Source organism: Canis lupus, chromosome 2, assembly GCF_011100685.1.
Source record: "Canis lupus familiaris isolate Mischka breed German Shepherd chromosome 2, alternate assembly UU_Cfam_GSD_1.0, whole genome shotgun sequence".
Classification (NCBI taxonomy): Eukaryota; Metazoa; Chordata; class Mammalia; order Carnivora; family Canidae; genus Canis; species Canis lupus.
The window spans coordinates 76,177,848-76,197,282 of NC_049223.1; the positions used below are offsets into that span (position 1 = coordinate 76,177,848).

Consider the following 19,435-nt stretch of genomic DNA (forward strand, 5'->3'; position numbering starts at 1 on the left):
GCACATATAGGTGAACTATTTAGTTTGATTTTAGTCCCTTTATGATTCTGCCCCACTTGTGATGTCCATGATCCTGGGCTGGACATCCATGAATCCCCCCAGTCCCCACCTGGTTTTTCTGGGATGCTGGCCACACTGAGAAGCCTTACAGAAAATGAGCTGGCACTATTTGCTACCCCATATGGGCAAAAGCTTTGTTCTATCTATGTTTATCTTGGCTCTTCCTAGACACCAGAACAAAGTATGCAATAAGAGCAATTTTACTTTTCTTCCTCTGAAAGAAGTTGCTTCTTAGAACATGTTACGGAATAGTATCATGGTTCCCTTTGAGTTTACCTAGGTTTAGGCAAATGAAATACATCTATGTTTGAGTCACGTGAGCCTGGGTTCAGAGGCTGGGTTCAAATCCCGGCTTCAAATCTGACCAGGTGGAGCATCCTAGACAGGTTATTGAACCCCCTGGAGCCCGAGTTCCCTAATCTGTAAAATGTGGATGACATCACCAGCCACGCAGAGTTGGGAGAATTAAAAAACAAAGAAGTGTTAGCTCAGCATGGGGCTCCACAGGTAATAGGCACTCTGCAGAATCTGGTGCCTCCCTTAGGAACGAGACAGTCCCAGGCATCAGTCTGGTAGAACTCTCTGGAACAATGAGTTTTTCTCCCCATCGCACCTCCTTCACAGCCTCTGCCAGCTGCTCCTCCTCTGGAGTAAAGCACTTGAGTTCCATCCCTTGCCGGACGGCCTCTGAGATCAGTCTGCGATGCTTCAGGATGGCTTCCAAGACCGCACTTTCTGGGCTGACCACTGAAAGAAAGGGGGATTGAAAACTCATGGGTGAAACTACGAGCACCATTTTTCCTTCACCTTTTCTCAACTCAACTCTTCACAGTGAGAATACTCACTGATCTCCTTCCTGGGGCTGGGAGTGGGGGGAATGGCAAATGGGCTGTACTTAGACCATAATTAATAAAAGCCTAGAATATTTACTGCATATTTTATTTTACAAACAAACTCCCACGTCCTTGAACAAAAGCCAGTCCTTACTTACTTCCAATGGTGGGGATGTGGAAGATGACCACCAGAGACTTGGCGCCCCTCTCTATCGGGGACGAAGATCTGATGAAGATCTGGGAGCCTACCTGCCCGGAAGAAGGCATCGGCACCAGGTTCCCTTCGTATTTCCTCCATGAGCAGGTTCAGTGGGCAGGTCTTTGTCTCCTGAGCCACCAGCAGCAGTTGCCAAATGGCTGTTGCAGAGAGAGTCTGCTTTTCTAGAACTGCTGACATCAGAGAACTGAAACCACTCGAGCCAGAGTCATGTTTCACAAGCTTCTCCATGACCTTCAAGATGTGGCACAAAAACACATGTAAGGGACTTCCTAGCTACCAGTGCAGCTGGAAAGCTGCAAATCTGAGCCCTAGGTTACAGTGGACATATTTCTGGGGAGGGGTTTTTCAGCATCTTTCACCTTTCAACCTGAGAGACTTTTATACCTGCCAAGCTCTTCACACTTCCCTTTGAATGCCTTTCTTATTACTGCAGAAATTCCAACTTATCACACTGCCCTAAAAATTAAATTACCTTGTTTTTTTTTCCTTCTCTACTGACCCCTTAGCATTTCTCCACACGGATGCATGTGTATATTTATGTAAAAATATAAATGTGTTTTTAAAGTATGTACATAATGTTCATCTTTTTTCCTTCTCTCATTTTACCCACCCTCTTTCCCTCTTCCCTTTTTTCTTACCTCTCTTTCTCCAGAGGCTAAACCCTTCATGTGTGGTATCATTTTTAGTAACATCTGGTTGTCTGTGAAAATCTCCGAGAGGTTTTCATGATACCGTCTCAACAGCTCAGTCCCATAATCATCAGGGCTTGCTTGGACTGCAAGGATATTAGCAAAACAGTAATGTCTGCTACAACAAAATGTCCTTCCAGACTTCTCCTACAGAAGATTAGGGGAATTATAAATGACAGAGGAAGAGCATTATAACGCAAGTGCTCTGTCTCCTTCAGAAGGCAAGTTTGGTTCCTGGCTTGGGGCCTCATACATATGTGTTCGTATCTCCTTTGGTCTACCCTCAATCACTTGGTGCTTCAGGGTCACAAAACCACTAACACTTTGAAAGTCAGCGCCTGGTGGTAGAAGCTAGTGATTGCTCAACAGGGAGGTAATTAGAAGGCGTGCTTGTAAGAGATTCAGGCATACAGATTCAAGGGCTGTTGTTCCTTGAGCCTGAGCTTAAGGTCTATGTGGCAATCCAAAATACAGGCAGGCGTGAGTCAGGATTCCAGTAGTGAAGCTGACCCATGGTTCTTCTGTGTATATGCCCTTTGAGCCAATCTGTTACTCTCTTTTAAGAGATCATATTTAATTTGAAAGTAAGAAAAATCAAAACTATCAGGCATTTCCTTTAGTCTTACAGATATTTAAAAATATATTTTCCTCTTTGGCCCAGTTAACTCTGCTTCTGGGAATCATACCTTAAGAAATGCTGTGGAGGCAAAAAGTCTGTGTATGAAGATATTTGTTACTGCATAACCTGTGATGAGGAGGAGGAAGAGAACACCTAATACTTACTGAGGACCTCTGATTTGCTAAATGTTGTACATATATATGATCTCACAGTCACCGCAAAAATGAATGTGATGGATACTATACTCACCTCCGTCTCATCAGAGAGGAGAAAACAAGGTTCGGAGGGGTTAAGTCATTGGCTCAGGGTCACTCGGCTACAAAGTAAGTCAGGATACAAACCCAGGTAGTCTTCATAGCTGAAGCCCTAACCTTACACTACCTGCACCCCTAAACAGGGCAAGAGTAATGCATGATATGCATCCCTATGAGAAAAACCACATAGCCTTCAAAAATAGACCTATAGAGTTTCCTGGAAAGTGGGGGAGAATGTTTAGGTTATACTGTTAAATGGAAGAAATTATAAAATTCTAAAATACAGTAGAATCTCTCAACACTGTAAAAATAATGTGACAAAATATGTCAATGTGCTAATGCTGAAAAAAATCAAGTGGTAGAATTTGAGATTGTTTTTGTCTTTATTTTATAAATTGTTGAAGTTTGTATGGGTATTCATTATTTTTATAAGCTAGAAGAAAGTTCCCTCCTTTTCCAACTACCTTTTTTCTGAAAATCACCTTGGTCTCAAATGCTCTGAGATAAGGGAGAACTGGCTAGACTTGGCCCGTTCTTCTAAGAACTGGGACAGGGCCTCATTCCTCCAGACTGCGTGTACGTACACGAGGGGTGGGTAATTCTGGGGACTGCCAGAACCAAACAGCACTCACACGGGAGTAGGCAAATCAAGATTGGGGTTTTTGCTCCTTGTATTTATCAATACGACTTCATGTGTCTGTGAGCCCGCCTCTCCTTCGGCATTCCTGGCGGCAAGCTGCCAGCCTCTGGCCCTGGGAAGGCCACACCCTCACAAACCCCCCAAGCACAGAAACATCAGGAGGGCGCTCGATGGATAAGGGCAGTTCTCAGATTTCAGATCTTGCCTCCCCAACTACTGAGGATCACTGACTTCTGACAGCTAGTTTCTTTTTCACAAGGGCATCTCTTCCCATTACCTCATCTCCCCACCACGGAGCCCAAAGGGTGTCTAAGCTCAAGTTTTCTGTGGGAGAGGTTCCAGTTCAGAAAGCTGACAATTAACTGATACCTGTGGTGCTTGGCCAAGTGGCTAATCTCTGCAAATTCTCCAGCAGAAGGCCCAAGTTTGGGGACATCGGTTTCACAGCCTGAAGGAGTTTTACCAAACTCTCTGCAGTCAGAGTCTTGTCTTCAGACATTCTGTGCAGCAGCTTTTCCATTGTCTCCTTGGGTGTTCCGCCCTCGCAGCAATTCAGGATCACCTGCAGCGGCAAGCAATCAGGCAGACAGCAGTTACTGGCACTTCTAAGTGCATCTGACACACCACTGGCAAGCCCAGCAAGATGGCGGGACGAGGCGCCTGTCCCCAGGTCCTCCTCTACAGTCTCCAGCCCCTCCTCTATAGTCTCTGCCTTGTGCTGTGTCAGTAAAAAGCCCAAGTTTTCTCCAAACAAACAGCTCTGTGAAAATCCCTCTTGCTCAACTGCAGGTCTGTATGTACTCTTTGTGCCCCAACAGTCTGCATTTTGTGAGAAGATGCCTACCACAGGCCCACTTGGCAGAGCAAGTAGACTACCTCTCACTGGTTCTTCAGATTTGGTTTGTTCAGACACAGACTGAGAAACAGACTGGCAATTAATGAATATGGTCACAGTGGTTTCCAGTCTCTGTTCAATAACTACATGATTGTGGCAAGAGGTTGCAATTTCAGAGCAATCCTATTATCTTACTTCCTTTTGCTTAATTTTCATAGCAATTTGAATGCCCAGATATGCTACACATTAGTCTGTGGCCTCCAATATAATAGATTTAAAGTACATTTCTGGATAATTTTTCTGGTAGATTCTGTATTCTTGATCTCTCTTATCAGCTCCACACACACATCGGCTCCAGTCATCATCCCCCACTTCCACCCCCTTGTTCTTCCTTGGTGTGCTAGAGGATTTTCTGAGTCAGGAGGGCACCGGACTCCAGCAAAATACATGTCTGTTATTTTACAGATATTTTCCTATTACAATAGGACTATTTCCAAATAAACCACAAGTAACTATGTATAACTTGGCTCTTATGGGAGATTATTTCAACACATATGATTTACAGATTCCTAGTAACCAAATTTTGAGCTTTCCCTTGGGAAATTGACAGCTTTAAGGAGAAATAGTCAAGCAGATCAGTCACAGTAGCGTGCCAGAGGATGCCATTATCAAATTAACTCCCATTTAAAAATAAATTTTAAAAAATTTAAAAAAAAAATAAAAAAATAAAAATAAAAAATAAAAATAAAAATAAATTTAGCTATAAGACCAAATTGGTTTTATGTATATGAAAGGAATATCTACATTACGTATATGAAAGGAATGTATACATTATATATTAAGCTGTCATATTCATCAGTATAGAACATAGTCATTCTGTTTAATGTCTAATATATACTAGATTCCTACTAAATGAATCATAATTCAAAATTAAAGTGTCTATATCTAAAATCCATGCTGAAAAAAAAACATCCATTCTGATCTAGTGCTCTCAGTTCCTAAGCAATGACCTGATACATACTGAGGCAACCAAAGACGGTCAAGAGTGGGCGGGGGCTTTAAAGCTGGACAGGCCTAGTAGGAACCCCAGTCCTAAAATGTACAGCTGGTATGACCCTGGGTGAGTTCTTTCATTCTTTGAAACTTATCTTCCTCATCTGTGAAAGAAAAGAACAATACCAACTCTTGCACACTTGTTATTAGGAGCCCCTAAAGTGAAGTTGCTATTTGTAGAGCCTGACATAACGACTAGGACACATATGATCTTTACATGACAATGGGTAATGATACCCTTAGGCAGCTGTATGCACAGTGCTTCAGAGAATGTGCCATGTTTCCAAGTCTGAACTCCGGTACTGGTGCCCAGCAGCTGTGTCTCTGGCTGAGCTCTTCACCTAAGTGTCTAAGTGTCCTGTTTCCTCGTCTTTAAAATGAGGGTAATATCTGTGACTTTGTAAAGTTGCTGCGAGGGAAGAACTTAGTAATGTTTAAAAGATCCTCAGCACACTGCTGGGCACAGTGTATGGGTAAGCAATAACTGTCATAATTCCTATTTTAGTATCTGTTTCCAATCCTGAAGTAAAGACATTTCTGTTTACCAATTCTTATAGGACCCCCCAGGGTATGTATACATAGGGGCCCCGTGCCTTGATTAGCATCATTCTATCACAGAAGAGAGTTCTAAAAGGCCTGAGTGAGTGTTCCACACAACGCCCAAACACTGTGCCTATTTGATCAACATTCACCTCTACATTCCTTTATTCTTTTGCTTCAATTTTCATGAGAAGTAGTAGCTTAATGAGGTCCGGTAGAACCCTGATTCTAAGAGGTGTTTTTGTGATTTATAACTAATTTAAGTTCTTGTGCTTCGGTCCTTTCCATCAAATAAACTGAAAGTGACAGAGGAAAATGACAGTGTGGTGTCTTGGTGCAGAGAATGAGGCTGAGGCTGAGTCTGGGCTCTTCCTATAAATGCTGTTTTACCAAGATAATGAAACAGTTCAAAGGACACATTCAATCTAGCTAATAAGGAAAAGGTTTGAATGAGTAATCGAATGAAATCCTAAACAGGGAATCAGGAACTTGTAGAGCTATAAGCAACTTACTTAAACGGAGTGCCTGAAATTACATTCAGTCTTAAGCCTAAGGAGAAACCAGAGGTTTAATCTTATTTTGTATATTATCTTTCTCTAATAAATTCAAAGGAGTTAAAATTTTGGGAAAAATGTAATTTATAAAATATAATTTTGAGAGTAAAGATTGTTCCCATTTTATGTGAAAAAACAATTTAAGATCACTGAGAAAAAGAGAATGGAGGATGCCATCTTCACAACTGACCCACACTCAGCCATCCTACAACTGCTTTCCAAGTATCTTCTCTCCCGAATCATAAGCCACTTCCCACAGATTTAAGAATTGATGCCACAGAAGTTCTCTGTCCCTATTCCTTCCTTCCAGATATATAAATATTTTTAGCACAAAGTTGAAATCAATAGCACCAACAAATACAGTTATCTAGTTGACTTGAGAAGTCATGCCAGCAGTTTTATGAGGATTTTAGTAGCTGGCTGGTGGGAGAGAAAATTGGTACAACCTTTCTGAAGGGCAATTTGGCAATATACAGCAAACACTTGGAAAATTTTTATATTCTCTATTCCAAAATTCCACTTCTTAGAAATTACTCGAAGGAAATAATTTGAGAAGTATGCAAGGATTTGTGTGCGAGGATGTTCTCTACATCATTTATTATGGCAGAAAATTGGAAACAAATGCACAACAACTAATGAATTAGGGTATGTTCATGAAACAGAATACAATGCAGCTACCAAACCCCCTATTATAGAGGTGGAAATATATTCACAGTATGTTAAATAAAAAACCCAAAGTTATTCTGCATGAGCCTATCCTGGGATTGGCTAAAGCGAGAAAAATTAGGGGCACATGCTCCAAAGTGTCAGCAGTGATCATCTCTGAGTGACGAGATGGTGAGAGGTTTTAATTTTTTTCTTCTTTTTTTCCCCAATTTTTCCTACAGGTGAACAGTGTATCATTTCTATAAGGAAGTGACAAAATTATAATTACAAATGTGCCTAAACATCTTAACTCTTGGGGCAACTGTTATACATTAAAAACTCATCAAGTCCGAGCAGGACTATGCACCTATCCACATATCTCAACATTTAATCATACGACATGATCTGTGAGCCCCTCAGCCAGCTGCTGCCAAGGGTACAAAGAGACATGGATCAAGAACATGAACTTCAAGATTCTTACTATGCAGTGTGTGCAAAAACACCGCAAGGGAAGAAGTGCTACATGCCGCAAAAGAGCTTTAAAAAAGTGCTGCATTAACTCAGAAGGAAGGATACCACGGTTACCCTTTTCTCAGTGCCAGTCAGGAATTCCTCCTCGGCTGTTTCCAGGAACTCCAGGATCGGTCTCAGCTGTGTGACACACTGGATCAGGTCCTCTTTGTGTTCTAGTAACAGAGCAGACAAGGTCTTTCCCTCCTCTGTGCTCCCTGGGGAGGTGGGGGGGGGGGTTAGAGATGCACAGAAGAAGCTAGTCAATTTGAAGAAAATGACAGCATGGTTTGTCAAGGGAGATCTAACAGAATAGTAAAGTGGTTCTCAGCCTATTTTGAGCACCCGAATGCAGAATCTCTTTTTTGGAGAGGAAAATACTTTATTATTCTGTTTAAACTCTATGAAAGGAAAAATGTTTCATTTATCTGTCGAAACACAAAGCTGCAGAGCCAGCCAGAGGTTAACTTCTGGTTGGCAAGGCCACTGCTTTGTACCTAACCCAAACGAGAGAAAGTGCAGCCGTCAATGCTGCTGGCAAACCAGTTCACTCTGGGCACTCAAAACACTGACTGGGATGTGTGGCTTCTGAAGGGCAGGAGAAGGCCGATGGTCGTCTCGAGCCTCAAGGTGTCAGACTAGTCCGCTAGGGGATAGCAACGGAGACTCCAATTGAGGTTGTATGTGTGTTTAACAGGCAGCTTCTGGAATTATGTGTAGAACTGATGTGAAAATCACGTAATGATAATGAAGCCACTGAGGAAATGTATCAGCAGAGCAAGCCTGACAGCATCTTTCCAGAATAAAACCCAAGCCACTCAGGTGGACAGGGTTTTCTCCTACCTTTTGGCTGCACTGCTTCGACACCTTCTGGCTTTCTGCCTAACAATGCTGCCTTTACTGCGGGATTGGAATCTTGGTACAGCCTCAACAGCGACACAACAGTCTGAACATCCAGGCTCTCATCTCTCACTTTATCCAGGATTCTCTGGAATGCTGAGTGACCTTCTTCACCCTCAAGACATCCCATTATAGTCTGTGGACACAAGTAACCAGAAAGAGAGATCAGCCAGCCACGTTCCTTGGATTTGGTGAGTGAGGCCCTCAAGAATTTGATCCCTGCCACTTTGGCCTTTCGTCATATTTGGCATTTCGACAGTCTCTGCATCATGGCTTCTCTGATTTGGTAGCACTGAAGCACTGGGATGAATAAGCACCCGCCATTCTCACCCCTCCTTCTGGGCCTTCCTCACTGATTCTCCTTCCAAATCTCTAACCATAAGCAGTACCAAAAACTGGTCCCAACTCTATTTTTTCTCCTGTTATGCTTTCCGTTTGGAATAGCTCTTACATATACAGCTTTCATGTCACCTCTAGGCAGATAACACTGCAAACTATCTCCCTAATCCGAAGCTTTCTGTTTAAATTTAGAGCCACAGGGCAGCCCGGGTGGCTCAGCAGTCTAGTGCTGCCTTCAGCCCAGGGCTGGATCCTGGAGACCCGGAATTGAGTCCCACATTGGGCTCCCTGTGTGGAGCCTTCTTCTTCCTCTGCCTGTGTCTCTGCCTCTCTCTCTCCCTCTCTGTGTGTCTGTCATGAATAAATAAAATCTTTAAAGAAATAAAATACAATAAATTTAGAGCCACATAGTTTCTGCTAGAGATGCCTTTTCCTCCAGAGGTCTTGGCAGCACATGTGACCATCTGGGCTCTTCTAACCCCAGAGTACCAAAATATCAGCAACTCCAGTGGTAAAATAAATGAAATTAGTGGGAGGAAGGCCAAATGGAAGGAAGGGTTAACATTTCTATTTTAGCAATAATGAATTTAGTTTTGAAAAATCTGGAACCAAAAATTAATTTCATGTACACAGTCTTTATATTTCTCCTTCGCAAATCTACAACTTAGCTTTGATGGTTTTTTAGTGTTGATACTCTAAGAGCTTCCTTACAAGAAAGCAAAAAGTTATGGTTTTCTACACACACACACACACACACACACACACAACATGAAAGGATCTCATGAATATCTACACTTGCAAAATTTAGCTAAACAGTTCTTATAAATTCTGGTAATTATAGATTTAAAATTTTTGTTTAGACAGATTTTGATCTTTCTCTCCTCTTCCCAAATAACAGGAATTATGAACGGGTTAGACTGTGTTTCTTGGCTTTGCTTGAGCTTGCTTCCTGATCACAGAATGGCCGTATAAAGCCAAGCCAAACTTAAAAAAGAAAAATAAAGTTCCTAGATTTTTAGTCACATACAAAAGTAAATTCAGATAAAACCCAGTTTAGGAAGCCACATTAACTAAATTAAGTAACTTCCATGAACCTGAAAAATTCTTGTTTCCATTTTAAAAATAATAAACAAATGAAAAACAGTTGAATGCTTAATCGCCTTCAGTCATTTTTATCCAACCTTCTGTGCTTTCATCTTCAGTGGGCCTAAAATCTCTTTAAAGATAGCCTTTTCCCTGACAGCAGTAGGGACCTGCGGTAGGCAGCCTCTAAATGGTTTGCAATATTCCTGCCACCAGGTATTCATGCCCTTGGGGTAAACTTGATGTCATGTTTCCAAGGAAAAGAACACGGCAAAAGTAATGGATGGCACTTCTGAGCCTCGGTCACCGTGACTTCCATCTTGTCTGTGTGGGTACTCTCCGCCTTTGCTCTGGAGGCAAGCTGCCATGTTGTAAGCTGCCCTACAGAGAGGCCCACGTGGCAGGGAACAGACATCGGACATCTCCAGCCAACAGTCAGTGAGTGAGCTTGGAAGTGAATCTTCAGAACCCTGCCAACAGTCACGTGAGTGTACTCAGAAGGAGACACTCCCCGCCCCTCACCACCCACTCTGAGCTGTCTGCAGCCTTGGCCATCCACCCTGACTGCAGACCTGCCAGGGACCTTGAGCCAGGGACTCAGTTAAGGACGCCTAGATTCTTGACCCTCAGAAATAGTGAGATAATAAGTGTGTATTCTTTTAAACTGCTAAATGTTAGGGTAATTTGTTATGCAGCAATAGATATCTAATACAGACCCACTCAATGCTAATGCCCTCAGTAAACATTTTCTCCTTCTTTATTTCCCCTTTCCTCCCTTCCTTTCTTTCATGCTTCTTAACTGATATGGCAGAGAATTTAGCCATCATCTACCCTAGGCCAGGGTGCTTTCACCTGAAGTTCTCTGAATATCGCGAATCCGCCTCTCTTAGTATCCAATTTGTCTGACATTATCATTTGAGCCGGTGGGGAAGAGAAGCTTTCATCAGTGGTGGCGTCTGATGCGCTTCTCATTATCCTCTCGGCTGTCTCCTTCTCTGCAGAACTGCTCAGCAGTGAAATTAAAACATTTGTTAACTTCATTGCTCAGCAGTGATGCTAGGGTGTGACCATCTGGGAAGAGGAGCAGGGGTGAGCTGATGAAAGGGCCAGGAGGGAGTAGTCAGCTGCCTGGACAGCCCTGTTCTTTGCTCTTTCTTCCAGAACCGACTGGGGACCTGGCACCAGAGCCAGTGCTTTAACTGTTACTCCGTCAGCCCCCTGAGCTGCCGGGGGCTCCTCTGTGCAGTGAGCTCTTTTCTGAAATGGCATATCTGCCTAAACAGAAGGTGTCCTGTATTGTGGCAAACAGATTCATGGACTGCCACCGCGTATCAGAACTCTAAGACAGGAATCCAAAACAGCTTTGCGCTTTAAGCAAACGTTTGGAATTCCTTTGATTCTTAGAGTTAAAGGTACTTCCATAAGTTCCTATCAACTTATGGTCACACATGTAATCAATGTACTTTGATTTATGAATGAACTACAGGTCAAAATATGTAAAGATGGGACAGTTTCCTTTTAAAATTTAATCTTCGCGTTCTGCTAAGGTCTTTTAATTGAACTTACTTATTTTCCCAACTGTCTGCCTATTGCCTTTAGATTTGAGTTATGCTGTGCTCTTATTTACTCGTGCCTCCCCTGAATGCCGAGGGCCAGACAATGGAACTCATGACACAGACCACAAGAGCTCAACACCATCCCAGACCACTGTACACAGGTGCCACCTATGTGACTCCTCACATCAGTCCTGGGAGCATTATTACTATGACTACTTCAATGAGAGTCAGAGAGATGAAGTGACTCACCTTAGGTTGTGTGGCCAGTAAGTAAAGTACCCTGGAGAAAACCATGATCTAATTTCAGTGACCTGGTACCGCTTTCACTAGTTCCCACTCCCAGATTTGAGTGCAACCAAATCCATTTACATTGCATTCTACTAGACTTATTAGAATCAACATCACATTGAACACTGGGTCATATCTAGACAATCTGTACCATTCCTCCTGGTCCCAGTGATTTGTACACAGACTGGTACACAGTAGGTGGTTCATAAATATTTGTTTAACTGAATAAAATTCCCTGGCTATAAAACCAATGGCCCTTCTATCTATGGCTGCATATCTCATACTTCATAATCAGTAGAGAGGAGATATGGAGAAACAACAACTTCCATTTCTCAGACTTGTAAAATGAAGCCTATTAATTCCCTTCTCAATGAGTTACCCTATGCTATCAGTGAACACAGTCCACGAAACACAGACCTGCACTACTTGACAAACCTCCAAAGTAGTGACATGGTTAAAAACATCAGATTCACTTAGCAGAGGAGATTTGTTTGCCTTTGAAACAAAGTTGAAAGAGAAAAAAATGCTACTAGGCCTTAAGCTTTGAGAGTCTTTCTAGAACTTTAGGTGAAAAGTGGATCAAACAGCAAGGAAATCAATAGTAGAAGTTATCTCCTTATTCTACTCAATGATTCACTTTGCTATGTACACAATTAATTAAAAGCAGAGACATGGCTAGGAAGAAAGAAAAGAAAAGAAGAAAGAAAAGAAAAGAAAAGAAAAGAAAAGAAAAGAAAAGAAAAGAAAAGAAAAGAAAGAAAAAGAAAAGAGAAGAGAAAAGAAAAGAAAAAAGAAAAGAAAAGAAAAGAAAAAAAAAGAAAAGAAAAGAAAAGAAAAGAAAAGAAAAGAAAAGAAAAGAAAAGAAAAGAAAAGAAAAGAAAAGAAAAGACAGACAATTAAAAGTTCCTTCATAAAAGCTGAAAAAAATTATGAGTTTGCCTTTAAACACAGGTTTTGCTCAGCTCAGCCAGAAAACCTGTTAGGTCAGTATCTGCTTTTTCTAACGGGGAAGGATATTACACTGAGATAAAGACAGGCAGAAGCCACTTTCCTATCCCAGCACCCAAGAGATTTCTCCTTAATCAGTTTTGGCTTTGGTTTCACACAACCCAAGCGGCCTAGCCTCATCCTGTGTTGCTGCAATCACTGCTCAGGGAATGGCTTTGCCACCTTTCATCATTTATCTCAAGAAATAAAATAATCAGGACACGAGTTCATGGTGTCCTCCTGAAACTCAGTCCAGGCCAGTTGCACACCTTGTGTCTGTGTTTCAGAAAAGTAACAGGCTAGTCCATCTCAACCAAAACACTCGCAAGCCTTAACACATCTCAAATTTTACATCAAAGCACATATTATTTTTAATGTTAAGCTGCCTTTTTAATGTATGCTGATTAACCAAGTAACAACAACAAAAAGCATTCAAAGCTCCTTGGGAGCTAAAACTATTTAAACAGAAAAACAGCAAACAAATCCCCAACCTTTACAATTGGAGCTGAAATGCAGACTGATGTTTCAAGTGAACAGTTTGCAAATGCTTTCAATACCAGAGCCTTTTGGGGATTTCCATAGTTTGGTGACTCCAAAAAAATAATTACATATGTGGCAGGATTTCTCTGCTTTCAAAACACTATAGGGCTAGGGATCCATTTTTATTTATATTTATTTTCCTAGGAACCAGCTCAATGCCTGGCACACACCAGCCGCTCAGTAAATATTTGCTGAATCAAGAAGTAAAGAATAACACTTGGGAAAAATGTGTACTTGGTGGCCCCTCAAAACACTAAGGTGTCAGCATAGACACTGTGATATCTGCCATCATACACTAAGAACTATGTAAGCCATTAACTTCTCTAGCAGTGCTTCTCAGAAATGCGGTCTATAGATACCACAACAGCAACACGGGGAGCTTGTTAAAGATGCAGATCCCCAAAGCTCTACCACAACCTAAGAATCAGACTCTCTGGAAATGAGGTCTGGAGGTGTACATTTTAACAAGTACACCGGATGATTTTTATATACACTGAACCAGTGTTCTGGAGACTGATGGCTTTGTACCAGACACTACACCTGCAGTCAGGAAGGTACTTCCAAGTGGGTAATGGTAATGAAAGCATGACTTGCAAATTAAGCTTAAAGTAACAGCAATCTATCTCATGTGTCAGAGCAAATGACCATGGCACTAGGGTATTATAAGGCATTAAGTAAAAAAGGGGTTTCAAGGTCAACTAAGTCTAAAAATACAAAGTTAATACATAAACAAACAATAGTACCACCAATTGAGCTCTATGAGCCTGGCATTTTATTGTGGCATTTTCCATCAATAATCTTTACTAATTTCACAATCATCCTGTGATATAGGTGATAACATTCCCATTTTACAAATTAGGAAATTAAGGCTTACAGAGATTAAACTGTTTGAGGTCACAACACTAGCAAATGGTAGAGCTGAATAAATAATTATATGTCCACACAGCAGAACTCTGCTCAGGCATAAAAAGGAATAAATATGCAACAACATGGATAAACCTCAGAAGAATTATGCTGAATGCAAAAAGCTGGACCAAAAAGAATATACACTATATTACTCCATTTATATATAATACTCTAGAAAATGCAAATTCATCCACAGAGAGACAGCAAGTCAGTGTCACCTGGGATGGGTGGGTTGAAAGGAGCAGGAGGGAGGGATGATCAAGGACATAAGGAAACTTAGGGGTGATGGATATGTTTAGTATCTTGTTTGTAGTGATGGTTTCAGATTTTAAAACTTATCAAACTGTACACTTTAAATACATACAGCTTGCTATATGTCAATCATACCTTAATAAATCTATCTAAAAGGAAGTTAGAAGTACAGGGCCTAAGTACAAATCAGTACTTCACCAACTCTGTATTTAATTTAATCTTATGCTCTTTAAGTATTTTTTCTTTTTCTTTCTGCAGCTGAAAGGTTTATTATGGAATGTAACAGAATCAGTTCTAAACACAGCCACCAAGTGATTTGTAGAGCTCTTACTCTGACCTCTAAAACCGAGGAAGAAATAACATAAGCCTATAATGATCCCCAACAATGAATCAGTGTTCCTTCTAAGTACTGCTAATATTATTGTCACCAAAAGATTAGGACAAGAATTTGGAGGGGAGGGACGCCTGGGTGGCTCAGAGTTGAGTGTCTGCCTTCGGCTCAGAATGTGATCCCAGGTCTGGGGATGGAGTCCCACACCAGGCTCCATGTGAGAAGCCTGCTTTTTCCCTCTGTCTATGCTCTGCCTCTGCCTCTCTCTCTGTGTCTCTCATGAATACATAAATAAAATCTTTAAAAAAAAAAAAAAAGAATTGGGGGGGGGAGGTTGAATGAAACCATGTACAGCAAAAATTTCTTGAGCACGTGTTATGTGCCAGACACTTTTAGGTACTAGTGTTAGAAAAAAATGCTTAACACACAGTTCAAGTAAGTACACAGGTAACCCTAATAATTTGACTATTGCTAATCTAAGGAATGCTGCTGCTGCTCTGTCACCAAAATTAAGTGGAGAGGAAGTCCTAAGAGGAAAAATGAAGAGGTGTGTCTATAAGCTACCAAGGTAACAAGCTCAGGACAAAAATGATAGATTGAACAGTTAAGAGAACATCCACGTGCAAAAATATAAAAACATAATGTCCTTCAGCATAACTGACACAAAGAATATCAAGGTTTTACAACTTGCAACCTCCCTAAGAGAGTCATCAGGGTTAGCCCAGTGTTAAAAAAAAAAAAGCTATTCTCCCAAGAAAATAATTTATACATCAACTGTTAATTAAGCATGGTTAAAAGAAATACTTGACCTTGAATTGTTTTTTTTTTTTTAAAGTAACTTGCTATGAATCGGGGAAACACATATAGTAGAAGGCATTTTTTTGCTTAGATTAAGGTAACTGACAGACAATTGCCTACAGAGACATGGGAGGCCTCTCCTGTACCCCGCTACTTACTGCTCAGATGAGCAAGCCTGCGGGGACAGTGCCCACTGGCTCTGCCAGCACCACTCAGCACGGGAGACATGGCTGGGTGAAAGGTGAAACAAGAACAGTTATAAAGTGGCTATGAATGGATCCTGTAGGTTCAAGGGATGAGAAGCAGATTGTGAGGAAGCCCACTAGTGGGGATAGGTCTCGTTGAGATATTCAAAGAAAGAAAAGGTCTATTAGGAAATAAGAACATGAGAAGCACTGGGCACTCTTCTGTCAGGCCGTTCCTCAACACCTACACATACATGACTTACATATGTCATTTCTACCTACTGGCAGTAAAACTCAGTGTGCAAGGGAACAGCTCTAAGGTCAGAATGCTTAGGTTTGAATTTTTGTTCAGTCCTATAAGCTCGGTGGCTTGGTCAGGTTATACACCTGAGACCAGTTACTCATCTGTTAAACAGGGCTAAAAAACGGTAAAATAGTATCCACCCTGGTGATTTTTATGAGAATTAAATGTGATAATGTGTGCTAAGCATAGCACGGGTAAGTATCCAATAAATGTTCACCATTTGTGGCTTTATGTCTGAAAATGGCCACTGTATTCCTAAATATTAGATGCGATTTACTATGTAAGGTTTACATTAAATCCCTTTCGTATCATGTTTTGAGTATTTCCTGTTCTGCTTTGGTTTTTATCATCTGATCTTCATTTGGGGTTATCCACGACTACCTTCTGCCTCATTTTTATCCTTGATTAGTCAGGAGGAAACCATACCATCAGTTAAGTATCGTGGATCAAAACTGGTTGTTAAGCCTGGTCATCAAAACATAACTTAGTTTTGAAAACATCTTGCCTAGTAGTTCTGCAGGCCTCTTTGTTAGAGAATAAATGTCAAAAAAAAAATGTTAAAGTTTGAAAAAACTGACACCCTGGAGTATTCTGCATTTTTATAGTTCTGCCCATAAGGGAAGCTGATCTGGTAACCAGAGAACACTACACCCAAACAAATAAAATCACAGTACCTACCTCCTCCTGTGCACCTTTAATTTCTGAACATTCTTCTAGTCTTTTTAAAACATCCTTGGTAACCAAGAGTGCATCGGAGAAGATACTTTCATTCTCTAGAAGAAAATTCAGCTGATGGTGTTTCTTCTCATATTCTGAGTGCAGAACAAAATACGATAAAAAAAATATCACTGACTCATTACTTGAGATGATTTTTAAAAGTCTAAGCTGACAACCTTTAGGTCATATACTGCATTTCTGACACCTAGCATGTCAGTTGTCGGTAACAGAAAACAGTATGCCTAGCAGCTTCCTCTTGAGTCATCCTCATCCTGGTTAGAATAATGGGTAAGCATGAAACCTGGCACATTGGGGGTGCTTAGGTGGCTCAGCTGGTTAAGCATCTGACTCCTGATTTTGGTTCAGGCCATGACCTCAGGGTCGTGAGTTCAAGCCCAGGATGTCTGGGCATGGAGCCTGCTAAGAATTCTCTCTCCCCCTCTGCTTTTGCCCCTCCCTGCTCTTTCTCTCTTTCTCTCTCTTTAAATATTTGAGAGAGAGAGAGAGAGAGAGCGAGCACGAGGGAGAAAGAGAAGTAGACGTCCCGCTGAGCAGGCAGCCTGATGTGGGGCTTAATCCCAGGACCTCAGGGATTAAGACTGAGATCATGACCTAAATTGAAGGCAGAGGCCTAACCAACTGAGCCACCCAGGCGCCCACCCCCTCAAAACAAAAACAAAAATAAACCAACCCCCGATACATTGTTATTTCAGTGCTGTTTTTCTGCTCTAGTAGCTCATCTTTATACTTCCGTCACTCAAAAACACACATTTTAATAAAAGAATTCCCCTTGGGGTGCCTGGCTGGCTCATTTGGGGGAGCAGGCAACTATTGATCAGGGCTATGAGTTTGAGCTCCATGTTGGGTATAGAGATCACTTAAAAAAAATAAAATCTTTAAAAAAAAGAAGAATGCTCCAATAAGAGTTTTGCTTTGGATTTTGTGTTGGATTGGATTGGATTTTGGTTTCCTATTCAGCAACAGTTTTTGGTAAATTCATCAGTGAAACAAAAAAATTTATAATGATCACTGAATATAGTAATTGACAACAGAAGGACAGAGTACAAAACAACTATTAAGTGAAGATTACCTGGCTCTGCGCTTGCCTCCTTTGCCTCACTGAAGGCTTGTACAGCAGGGGAGGGGGAACAAACCTCAACTGGAGGAGGAGTCTCCACTGGGGCGTCTGTGTTCCCCTGGATCTCCCGGGCCGTGGAAGGCCCCACACTCATCTCTCCTGCAACTGTAGGGATCACATCCTCCTCAGTCTCGGCTTTCACAGGGGCCCCTGGAGGGACACAAGCCTCCAGGGAAGGACGAGGCTCTCCAGCGCCCTCTGAGGCGAGGACTTCTACTTCAGGCTTCTCCCGCTCCTTCCTGTATGCCTCTGAGGGTGGTATGGAGACATCCCTCACCACCTGGCCCTGAACAGAGCAGTTCACAAGGCTGGTCAGTAGATTTTTACAACTAACGGCCACATCGAACATCTGGAGGCTGTCAGCCAGGGAGATGATTTTGGAGAAGTTGTGCTTGCCCACGGGTAGTTTGCCAGTGTACATCATTTCTAACAAGAGGGCAAATTCCTCGGGGCTCACCACAGACGCGTCAATGGAGATGGTGTCTGTGTTGTCCAGCAGGGTTCTGAAGAGGAGGCTGGCTGCAGCCAGGACAAGCTTGTGGGCCCGGAAGTAAATGGCGCCGATGGAAATGGTACAGTCACAGAACTGCTGCTCTTTGCACAGCGTGTAGAGCTGCTGCAGCAGCTGCCGGCTGTAGTTGGGGAGCTCCATGGCCTCTGTCCCGCCTGGACGACCTCTCGCTCTCTCTTCTTCCAGGACCCACTCTGGGAGGATCAGCGCTATCTCCTAGAGAGACCCCAAAAGTGCCATGTGAATACGTCACAAGTGCACAGGGAAAGGCCTTGAATGAAGTATTCCAACAAACAGGCAAGTCACTCTCGCATCACTTCACCCATGTTGCTCCACAGGAGGCGCGCTGCGCCAGGTATGCTAAATTAATTATGCGGAGCAGAGCGGTCATGGGCTTAACACTATGAAAGGGATTATGTTTTGTGCTTCATCTGGACAGTCTCACTGGATCCTCACGATGACTCAATGGAAAAAGATACTCTACCTTCCCCATTTTACAGATGAGACTGAAGCTCAGGGGTAATGAGATAATCAGCCTGAGGCACAACAGCCTTTAAATGGCGTGTGCCTATCACCCACCTCAGAGCTGTAGGTAATACACTGCTGGATGTGTTCCTGCTTCCAGTGAGTTCTAAGCCAATGGAGGGAGGCAAATATATAATAGATCTAAAATATAATGCCCTCATCTTGCTTGACCTATCTGCAACACGGCATTGTCACTCCCTCCCGCTTCAAACACGTTTCACTTGCTCTTGCTCTCTCGGTTCTCCTGTGACCTCCCCTAGCCATGCCTTCCCAGCATTCTTTGCTGGATCCTCTGCGTCATATTGGCCTCTACAGTTTGAAATGCTCCAGGATTCAGTCCTGTCCCTCTCGTCTTCTGTCTCATCTGATTCCATATTTTTGAAATATCAACAATGCTGACTAGTTGAGCTCAGTCCTCTCCTCTGGAGTCCAGATGCACACCTCCAACTACCTACTCAGCATCTCCAATCGGAGGCCTGATGGGTTTCTTAAACTTACATCTAAAACTCTCCTGCCATCTTCGTACTTCACAGCAATTTTGTCTTTCTAGTTGTTCAGACCAAAACCCAGGAGTAATCCTTGACTCCTGATTTTTTCCTCACACTCCTTATCCAATCCTTTAT

General features: G+C 42.1%; 1 protein-coding gene across 8 annotated transcripts in view; it reads right to left on the minus strand.

The window, feature by feature from the left end:
- The window catches only part of ZBTB40 (zinc finger and BTB domain containing 40), a 70,111-nt gene that overhangs the window by 15,419 nt on the left and 35,257 nt on the right, over positions 1-19,435 (minus strand). For 7 of the 8 annotated variants that reach the window (XM_038531670.1, XM_038531669.1, XM_038531671.1 and 4 more), the window contains 8 exons: positions 17,729-18,503; positions 16,600-16,733; positions 8,296-8,488; positions 7,528-7,670; positions 3,685-3,877; positions 1,752-1,888; positions 1,143-1,344; positions 674-807 (listed from right to left, as the gene is read on the minus strand). In XM_038531670.1, the coding sequence (XP_038387598.1) occupies positions 674-807; positions 1,143-1,344; positions 1,752-1,888; positions 3,685-3,877; positions 7,528-7,670; positions 8,296-8,488; positions 16,600-16,733; positions 17,729-18,428 (1,836 nt within the window). In that variant the 5' untranslated portion in view covers positions 18,429-18,503. Of the gene's footprint in view, positions 1-673; positions 808-1,142; positions 1,345-1,751; positions 1,889-3,684; positions 3,878-7,527; positions 7,671-8,295; positions 8,489-16,599; positions 16,734-17,728; positions 18,504-19,435 lie in introns of those variants that run through there. The other variant, XM_038531665.1, reaches the window with a different exon arrangement.